We start from the raw sequence: 10,230 nt of genomic DNA, 5'->3' as shown, positions 1-10,230 counted from the left end.
TCCATCATATTTCAGCCTATCCATAGAATACCTAACTCTGGTAGACCTGTGCAAAATAGGCTCACTTCCAGGTGCTCTCAAAACATCCCTGGTCTTCCTTACTCCAGGTGTAACACCAGAAGGAATACCCAACTCATCATCAATGCTCTGTTCAGAGCCACTGGATTCACCATCCACATAAGAGTGACTTGCATTCACATCAAACATGGGCTGATCTACCTTCTCTTTTCCTTTTCGTGATACCTGTGTACCACTATCTGCATTGCTTTGAGGAGATTCTCCTGATCTCAATCTGCCTGTCCATGGCGAAGTATGTGAACCATTGCTAGAGGACACTGCAGGTCCACTGATATTTTGTGATTGCTGCTGTGACGTCGCTACCTGCCAAGCCTATCCTTAGAGGATAATTTACAAGTCACCAACCTCCATAAGAAAAAATTACATTTGGGAGAGGGTGTAGCTTGCCACGCCTTCATGATACGTCTCCTCCAAATAGTTACACTATCCATGGGTGCCCAACGTCTTCACTGAAGCTGAGTATGAAAAGAAATACCAGAGTCCATTTGAGACACAAAATCCTGAAGAGAAAACCTGTGGAGTTGTTTCCCTTTACTATTCACCCAACCTCGGAATTCTAGGCTGGGAATCACAACACTACTAATAGGCCACTCCACTCTCACCCTTGATAGTGTGGCTTGAAGAAAACCAGAGTATCCATGGAGCACCAATCCCTCGTATTAATATTCCACAGGTGAGTCCAAGAAGTCAGCCCTCGATTATTGAGGGTCATTCGAGCTTGTAGTTCAACAACCTGTCTATGGCAATTGGCAAGTGTGCGTGAGAAATCAGGGGCGGCATGCGGTTCAGCATTCATCGAAACAAAGAGGAGCTTTGCTTTTTTTGGCGGAGCGGACAGCTATGGCTCGTCTTTGCCTTGGCCTGCCGAATCTCGAAGGCCCACTTCTTGGAAGTTTTTGAAGGGATAATGGAATCATTCACGGGTCCTCTCACACATTCCAAACTCTTGCACCTATTCATTCTGCACCCAACAGAACTTCGCCAGTGGCCTGGGCGCGATGAAAGGTGCCCGCTCTCTTATGGAGATTACCAGAAGGTGATTCCTGTGCACCCGGAGATGGAATTTGTTTCCGCTCCTCAGTGGTGTGAAATTAGCTTTCTGGGGTGAGCACTGACTATCAAAATGGGAACTGTATCATAAGCTCGTCGAGACAGGACATAACGTTTTAAAGAGAAATTTATCCATCTTCTTGTTGCAAATTGGCAAAAGGCATGATGGCTGCAACCGACTATTTAATAAAGAACTGTAGCTTTGCGAGAATTATCTTCATAGATTCCACTCTGGAATGTCTGTAGCATGCTGCAGATATTATCCATATTGCGCAGGGTAGTGAAAGATAATAGCCAACTTAGGATTATCGAAGCATTGAGAAAGACCTGCAACGAGGAGCAGCTTAATGAGCCACTTCTGGTTGTGGATGTTCTCACGGAGCAAGGAGTGCATGCTTCCACGAATACCGTATGTTCTCTTTTGAAGTTCTGCATCAAGAATAAAGACCTTGTAGCAGGCAGGGAATTGCATTCTCATATTGTGAAAATTGGACTCGCGGCAGACCCCTTCTTGGGGACCCAATTGATCCGAATGTATGCTTCGTGTGAGGCGTTGTTGGAGGCAAACCAAGTCTTTAACGAGCTTTCTACACCAAATATGTCGACATGGAGTCTGATTATACTATACAATGCTAAGCTCGGCGATTGTGAGCAGGCTATTCAACTATATCATGAAATGCGGCGATCAAGTAGCAAACCAGGTAACTATACATATGTCGCAGTTCTGAAGGCATGCTCCAGTGTAGCAGCCCTTGATCAGGGCAAGGTGATTCATGGCCACATTGTCGAAAGTGGATGCGAATTGGATGTTTTTGTTGGGAGCAACCTGGTAGACATGTATGCCAAATGTGATAGCCTTGACAATGCACGCAGGGTGTTCGAGAAATTACCGAAGAAGGACTTAGTGACTTGGAGTGTGATGATTGCAGGATATGCGCAGCATGGGCATGGTCAGGAGGCTCTGAATCTTTTTCAGCAGCTCCAACTAGAGGGCATGAAGGTAGACAGCATCACATTTGTCAGTATTGTTAAAGCATGTACGAGCATAGAAGCCCTAGATCAGGGAAGGATAATTCATGCCATGATAAATGATTGTGGATATGACTCAAAACTCTTTGTTATGAATGCCCTCATTGATATGTATGCCAAATGTGGAAGCCCTGAGGATGCACACAGGGTGTTTGATGCGTTGCAGGAGCAAGATGTGGTGGGCTGGAGTGCATTAATTGCCGGATATGCCCAACATGGGTATGGAAAGGAGGCTCTGCAGCTTTTTCAGAAAATGCAACAGGGGGGTGTGAAGCCAAATGCGTTCACATTCGTATGCACCATCGTAGCTTGTTCTAGCATTGCAGCCCTAGGTCAGGGCAGGCAGGTTCATGCACACATAATCAAAGCTGGTGGTGATTCAAGTATCTTCATTGGAAATGCTCTTATCGACATGTATGCCAAGTTTCAGAACTTTACTGATGCACGTAGACTATTTGACAGATTACCAAAGAGGGATGTGGTGACATGGAGCGCCATGATTGCAGGATATGCTCAGCATGGTTGTGCTCTTGAGGCACTTCAGGTCTTCTGGAAAATGCAAGAGGACATGGAGCCAAATGATATCACATATGTAACTATTCTAAAAGCATGCTCCAGTGTAGCAGCCCTTGACCAAGGGAAGCTGGTCCATGCACTCATAGTTGGAACTAGTTGTACGTTAAGGGTGTCTGTTGGAATTGGTCTTATTGACATGTACGCAAAATGTGGTAGACTCCAGGATGCATGCAAGGTGTTTGCACAATTGCCCACTCGTAATGTCAGCACATGGAACACAATGATTACAGGGTATGCCCAGTATGGTGATTATCAATCATCCCTGCAACAGTTTAGAACTATGCAAAAAGAAGGCATAAAGCCAGACGATGTGACATTTACTTGTCTTCTCTCCGCATGCAGTCATGTGGGTCTTTTAGATCAAGGCTGGCTCCACTTTAAGTCGATTAGAAAGGATTACGGCATTATGCCAACTTTAGACCATTATACCTGCATGGTTGATCTTCTTGGTCGTGCTGGGCAATTCAATCAGATACAAGACTTACTCCAAAGTATGCCATTCCTACCAGATATTGTTTGGTGGATATCCTTGCTTACTCACTGCCGAACACATGGTAAGGTGGAGCTAGGGAGGTGGTGCTTTGATCAAGTTGTCTCTATTGATAGCAGATATGCATCTGGTTACACCCTGATGTCGAGCCTTTACGCTGATGCTGGCTTGTGTGAAGATCTAGAGGATATACTGTTGCTGAGAACATGTGCACAAGCATGGAAAAAGCCAGGGAAGGCCTCTCTTGAGGTGGACAAGAAGGTGCATGATTTCAATGTGGGCGACAAAAGCAACCCTCTAAGTGATGCTATTTGTCTTAAGCTAAAGAGATTGAGCATACAAATGAAGGAGATAGGATATGTTCCACGCTTGGAAATTATGTTAACCTCAGATGAAGACAGGGCGAATGTCTTGTGAGCATTGAGATATTGGCCACAGTTTTCAGATACATCTTTGCAACACAAGAAAGGTTCTTGTATAAAATTACTCCTGACAAATGTATACAGCTACTTTAGAAAGATTACATGACTCCAAGGATGGGTCATCTTTGCTTCCAGATCTTCATGGGAATCATGAGGGAGATACATGAGAGCATTACGTCATGCTAATTCTATTTACTGTTTGTCAAGAATGCTTTGTAAAGTCAAACCTGTTACAACAGAATTGAAGCACATTTTGAAGAAATATAGGTCAGAACATAGAAATTGCTGTTCAACTAAACAATGAGCACTGGAAGTTCTATTGAAGCAATTGTTCAAAAATTATTGAAAAATAGAGTGCATTATCTTAATGTCAAGAAGAGGCCTACTATGTCTATAAGAGTCAATCGTGTCAAAGCGGAGAGCCTATATGTTCCCCCCAAATCACCAGCTCGTATGAGTTAATTAGTACACAACCAGGAAAGAAGAACCATATGAGGCTTCACATTGTATCCTCAAAATACATAAGACAAGTTGAATTCATGCATTGTTTACTATTTCCAGAAGGCAGCCCTGTGCCTGGAACCTGCCAAAAGAATAGTACGAGAGGGATGCAAATCGAAGGAAAACTTACGGTTATGGTTGGCCCTAAAATTCTTTGTATATGTTTCATTTTGGACAGTAAAATCGTGTCCTTTTGGCTCAAACACATACGTGCAGCAATGGCTAGGAGTTCCACATGTTATTTTCCACCATGTGTTCATGTTGTGGGTGCTTCTCTTATTGCATTGCTGCTTCAACTGCATACTCATTGCCCTGATCTATCTATAAATGTGAATATCGTAAGATTTTTGTTGAACCCCAAAACTGACGTTTCCGGGATTCAACTTTGGCCGAAGAAAAACTCGCAGACCGAAGGACAAAGCGGGCGAACAGAACTTCTGAGTGAAGTGCGAAGGGGGCAGCTGGCCGAAGGAATGAAGCTAGAGCTTGCCATCAACATCGTGCCAGTTGGGAGGTGGCAGGGATGGATCGTACGTCAAGGTGGCCAAGGCTGTGCACATCAGGCAATGGGTAAAGAGAGAGACCCGTGGCGTGACAGGTGAGCGACGCCACACAACGAAGGGAGTTGATGAAGGATCCGGACTGTCAAAGGTGCTCAGCGGGCAAAGAGGCCAAGAACAGCGTCATTATGTTAATCGACGCAGAAGCACACCAATGGACCAAGGATGTCCTTGAAAGCCATGCACAAAGGAATTGTGTGAGCGAAGCTTGTTAGCCTGGACTGATACAAGTAATGGCACTGACCAAAAGTGCAAACCGTTGTAAATATGGTGGGTAGTACCCACTGCGAATGTCAGATAGGATTTATATATATATAAGGTTCTAGAGTCCTAGAAGCTAGGGTCGTTCCCGCCGCATGATGAAGCTGTTAATCCTGATTTGATGTGCAGCGGCTCTCTTACTTCCATTCTATTTTTGTGATTAAATAAAAATAATGCCTAAGCAAATTTGACACACACAAATATTGAGGGTGAGTAGTTTCTTTTTTATATCTGAGGTGTAGCCTTTATCAGTGGGTTTGTAGTCCTTCAAGATCATGCCTTTTCCCATCGGCATTCGCACGTTTCTACCTTCTTGGGTTATGGTGAGTGTTTCTCCTCCTCAATCATGGAGCACCTTGGCACCCTTTAGCACCACGGTCACCCAAATCAACATCTTCACAAGCAAGCTCCAATGATTTTGATGCAGACATCTTTCAGCATGCCTATGGGCATAACCAACCTTTGATCCGCTGTTTGAATTTTGAATGTGAGGCTTTAAGCTCTCTAGATGTAGCCTTTTGTCGACTTCATGCGAGTTGATGTTGTTGCATGCGCCTCCATCGACTATCACTCCCTTCGCTGCATGGTTTTGGATCTTGATGCTTGATTGACTATCAATCCCATCACCAAATGGCTTCGGATCTAGATGTCGATCACGAGTACCTCTTTGTCCCATCTCGCTATCTCAGTCACTTCGATGGTTGATGCAAGGGCTGGTACATTTTGCTTCAGCTCAACGTTGATCTTTGTTGCCATTTTCTTTTCCTCCTTCTAGCAGAACAACTATTCTTTTGGTTTTGTCTAGGCTAGCCCTTGTGACCTGGTGACCACCATCGAGTCCACCTCCGTTATCACCATGCCTGGTTGGGACGTGGTCTTTTCTTGGTCACATGCATTGAGGAGTTGCTTCAAGTTGCTTCTTCCACATTCAACGCTCACTATTGCAATGTCCTTCCTTTCCCACATAAGAAACAAGTTGTGCTATTGCCCTTTAGTCCTTTGCTTTGGAAGGATTTCTTCGTCTCTTGCTCCACTGCATGGATATCTGCCATTTGCTTTTTCTTGTTGTACCAACAGTCTTTGGTTGCACTTGGGTGGTCGCAAATGTCACACCATCTGCCTGACCAGCACTCATTTATCGTATGATCTTCAAATCAATTAAATCTCTTGATTTGAGCAGGGTTTTAATTTAGGGTTTCTAAGGGTATTTTAATTTAGAATTTAGGGTACAGGGTTTAGGATTCTTAGGGTCCATAGGGGTTAAATTTGGGTTTTTAAGGTTTAGGTAGGCTTTTTAGGGTTTATGATTTAGGATTTAGGGCTAAGGTTTTAGATTTTAGGGACTAGGTTTTAGGTTTTAGAGTTTCGAGTCTAGGGTTTAGGATTTAGGATCTAGGGTTTATGTTCTAGGTTTAAAGTTTAGGGTATAGGATTTAAGATTTAGGGTTTCTAGGGTAATGACTATCATCATTATATTTGCAAGACGATTTCATAAATACACCTTGTAACGAGCTTGGTGATGGAAAGTCCTCACACTCTTCATATATCAACAACTTGGCCATGCCTATGATTATTATGTAAATATGAATAGAACATTAATGATTCTAAGATGGCTTAAATAAAATAGCAATAGTACTTATTATTAGACCCTATACCATGGGATGAAAACTCTATCATTGTCATACTCTAGTGATGAGAGATGATCTAATGCCCAAAATATGTAGTCTTGAAGAATCTCATTTAGTCAAGCAATATCCATGGGTGAAGTTGAAATTGTTATTTTATCATCTCAACTCTATTAATAATTTTGACCCATCGGCCTCCTCCTATATTCATGCCCAATATAGTCCTCTCTTTTTTACCAATAATATTATTTAAATAATTTACCATAAGTGAGAGAAAAGTATCTATTAGTTGTAGCATTTACTAATTCTACAATCAGTTTATGGTTTTGTACATATTACTTATTTTTTTACTAATCTTATTTCATTGCATATTTTTTGTTCCATAAAAAATATTATTTAATTAATTTGTTTTATTATTTTTAATATTATCATTTAAATACATAAAAAATGAAAGAACAATATTATATAGTTGCATGATGTACTAATTCATTGATTAGTTCACCGTTTGCATATTATTTGATTCTTGTTTGTCTTATTCATAAAAATGATATTATTTTATTGCATATGTTTATTTCTAATATTTTAAAAGTAATTGTTTGACCAAATTGAACTATTGTAATTTCTCTCTTTTAGTATATTGATATCCATATCTTCTTATTTGGTATTTGTTTATTTTTTAAATAACATTATTTAAATAATTACCAAAAGCAAGAGAAGAGTGTTGATAATTTGCATAATTATGTACTAATTTTTTAATTAGTCTATGATTTTGACATTGATAATATTTGATATTTTCATATAGTATTAGTAATATTTTTGTATTCACAAAATTATATAATATTAAATTTATTTATATATTTAATATTAATATATATATATATATATTTATATAGTATCAATGCATAGTATCATTGATATATTTTGTATAATAAGTAAATTTTATTATATTTATATGTTTTAATATCAATAATATTATATATTTTAAAATGATATTAATAATATATTTTGTATTAATAGAAATACATTATAATTATTATATCATTATTATTTATATAGTTTATAACATTTTTATAATTGTATATGAGGGAAAAGAATAATGTGGTAGTTTGTTTACGTATTTTCTTGTGGATGTAAAGGAAGTCGCAAAGGTATTGCATATGCATCAAGTGCTAATATGTCTATTTTGAAAAAAAAAGCCTTGTTTTTGGAAGGTGTTGTGTATACAAGAGGTTGGAAGGCAATTCAATTTTTCAAACGTCTTGAAAGTTTTCAAAACAAACAAGCAATATATTTTTGAAGCTACTACATACGCAAAAGATTGGAAGCCAATTTGCCTATTTTTGCATTTAAAAGATATTTAAAAAATGAGCAATGGGTTGAGATGTAAAGAGAACCATCATGATGGTGGAGTGAAGTGTGGGCTGAAGCATTGCGGTACTTATAGCTTTTTCCAAAAAACCTAAACATCTTTTTAAAAGTCTCTCTCTCTCTCTCTCTCTCTCTCTCTCTCTCTCTCTCTCTCTCTCTCCCCCCTTCCAACTACCCACTCCCTCTCATCGCCGCTTCTCTCTCCCACCACCCCCCTTCCTCCCTCTCAGTTGCCCTCACCTCCCTCCCTCCTGCCCATCCCCCCCCTCCACTTGTTGTCTACTCCTCCCTCTACCCTCCCCCCCACTTGCCACCCCATCCTCTTGCTAGACCTCCCTCCCTCTCCTCATCCTTCCATTTTTTGCCCCTCCCTCTTTCTCCCTCCCTTCGCCCCCCATCGCCCTCTCCCCCCTCTCTCCCTTCACATAGAGTCCTTGCTCCTCCCTCTCCACTCACTAGGGGCCCACCCCCTAACACACCCTCACCCACTCCCCACTTGTGTGGACTCCTCCCTCCTCATCTAGCTCCCCCTCCCTATGCTTGTCACCCCCTCTTCCCAATTTCCCCTCCATCCAGGTTGATTGAAGCTCTCCAACTTGTATAAATACCCCATAATGGAATGAAGCCCACACTCTTTGGGGCATTGTGTTGAGTTCTACTTTGGTATTCCAAGCAATTGTCTCAAGTGTCCATGCTTCCTTGCACTCCACATCCAAAAGCATGTCCTAACCTTGCAACTCCTCCTCCCCTCTCCTCCAACCTTGCAACCCATCCTCTCCCTCTCCTCCTCCCTCCTCCTCCTCCTCCTCCTCCCTCCTTCTCCTCCTCCCTCCTCCTCCTCCTCCTCCTCCCTCCTCCTCCTCTCTCTTCCTCCCTCCTTCCTCCTCCTCCTCCTCCTCCTCCTCCTCTCTCTTCTTTCCCCCATGCTCTTACACCTTCTTCCTCTCCCACTCCTATGCTACCCCTAAACCCTTAGTTCCTCAACCCTTAACCTTCATGATCTACGAGGGAGACGAGTTCTCTACCATGTACTCTACCCTGAACCTTGGATCCTCCTTCTAACCCTGGAACCTCAACTCTGGAACCTCGCTCTAAACCTTGGATCCTCTTTCTAAACCTAGAACTTCTTTTAAACCTGGGAACCTCCTTTTAAACTCTGGAACCTCCTTCTAAACCTTGAAACCTCCTTCTAAAAGTTGGAACCTCCTTTTAACCCTTAAACTCCTCCTAAACCCTGCAACCCCGAATGAAGGCGAAAGCCTTCATTACCTCAACCATGATGATACACGTTCTTTTTGCACATGCATGCACTATGTTTGCTTACCACACTTAAGCCTACATCTCTCACCGAAATACAACTCGAGGTCCTAAGCTACACGTATACTACAAACGACAACCCCGATATATCTGTAGGTGAGAAAAGGCCCCGAAACCCTGCATACTAGGAATACCCTGCTGTTCTTGTGGAAGCCGTGGGAAAGAGCCAACATTTGGCACCACTGCTGGGGAGACTAGCGTCTCAAGTAATGAGTAAACATATGTAGGTATGTGTAAAAAACAAACTACTTTGAACTTTCACGAAGATATCACTCAAGAGCTAGGAGAGCTAAAATTTTTCCAATTCAAGTAAAAATAAAATAAAATAAAATAAAAATAATAATTCCTAGCTGAAACTCTTCGTTACTGGTTTAGGTGCATGTTTTTTGGAAAAACAGCACCTTAAGGAATAAATCAGACCATGTGATGGTTGTCAGAGTGTAGAGCTTGAAATTTTGAACATTTCTTCTTTTTACGGAAGCACACTCTAACACAGCCACCAAAAGTTATGGGCAATCAATGATTAAAGGTTCTAAATGCCATAACCCAAAAGAAAAATCAAAACCACCTCCCTAGTCAAACGCAGACAATTTCAAAGCTGCACATGTATTTGACTACTCAAACATGGACAAATTTAAAGGTGCACATGTGTTTGACTAAATCCTCAGCTCCCCCTCCTTCCCTATAAAAGGGCACCCATCCCTCTCATACTTTTTCTTTCACATCTTGCCTCCATCCTCTTCCCCATTCCGAGCCCTACGCAAGACACTCCTCCCTCTCCATCGACCACCACCCTACTCCCATCCTCACATGGTGAATTACTTCGAGCCCATCTCGCAGTGATAATCTTCCCCCCACCGTCCATTGGTCCTCAACAATCCCGTTACATCGAGAATGACTTGGAGAGCATTTGGGTGACCATCTCTTCCTCCCTTTGGATTTCCGTCAAAGTT

At 41.7% G+C, this 10,230-nt stretch overlaps 1 protein-coding gene across 1 annotated transcript; it reads left to right on the top strand.

Moving 5' to 3' along the window:
* The first annotated feature begins 856 nt into the window (after positions 1 to 856).
* Positions 857 to 3,640, top strand: LOC147893089 (pentatricopeptide repeat-containing protein At2g33680-like). Its single transcript, XM_087386846.1, has 2 exons — positions 857 to 1,182; positions 1,405 to 3,640. Exons 1-2 carry the CDS (start codon positions 857 to 859, stop codon positions 3,638 to 3,640), a joined length of 2,562 nt encoding a protein of 853 aa, XP_087242972.1.
* Positions 3,641 to 10,230: the final 6,590 nt, after the last annotated feature.

The sequence above is a fragment of the Dipteris shenzhenensis genome, chromosome 16 (assembly GCF_047967505.1).
Source record: "Dipteris shenzhenensis isolate YYH24624 ecotype China chromosome 16, Dip_SZ_1.0, whole genome shotgun sequence".
Lineage (NCBI taxonomy): Eukaryota > Viridiplantae > Streptophyta > Polypodiopsida > Gleicheniales > Dipteridaceae > Dipteris > Dipteris shenzhenensis.
The sequence above is the reverse complement of the archived record's forward strand: the minus strand, read 5'-3'. Positions and strand labels throughout refer to the sequence as shown.

Bases quoted from the DNA above. Each gene is read 5' to 3' on its own strand.
- LOC147893089 (XM_087386846.1), top strand. From the start codon at position 857: ATGCGGTTCAGCATTCATCGAAACAAAGAGGAGCTTTGCTTTTTTTGG. The intron at 1,183-1,404 runs GTGAGCACTGAC...CATATTGCGCAG, and splicing joins TGTGAAATTAGCTTTCTGGG to GGTAGTGAAAGATAATAGCC.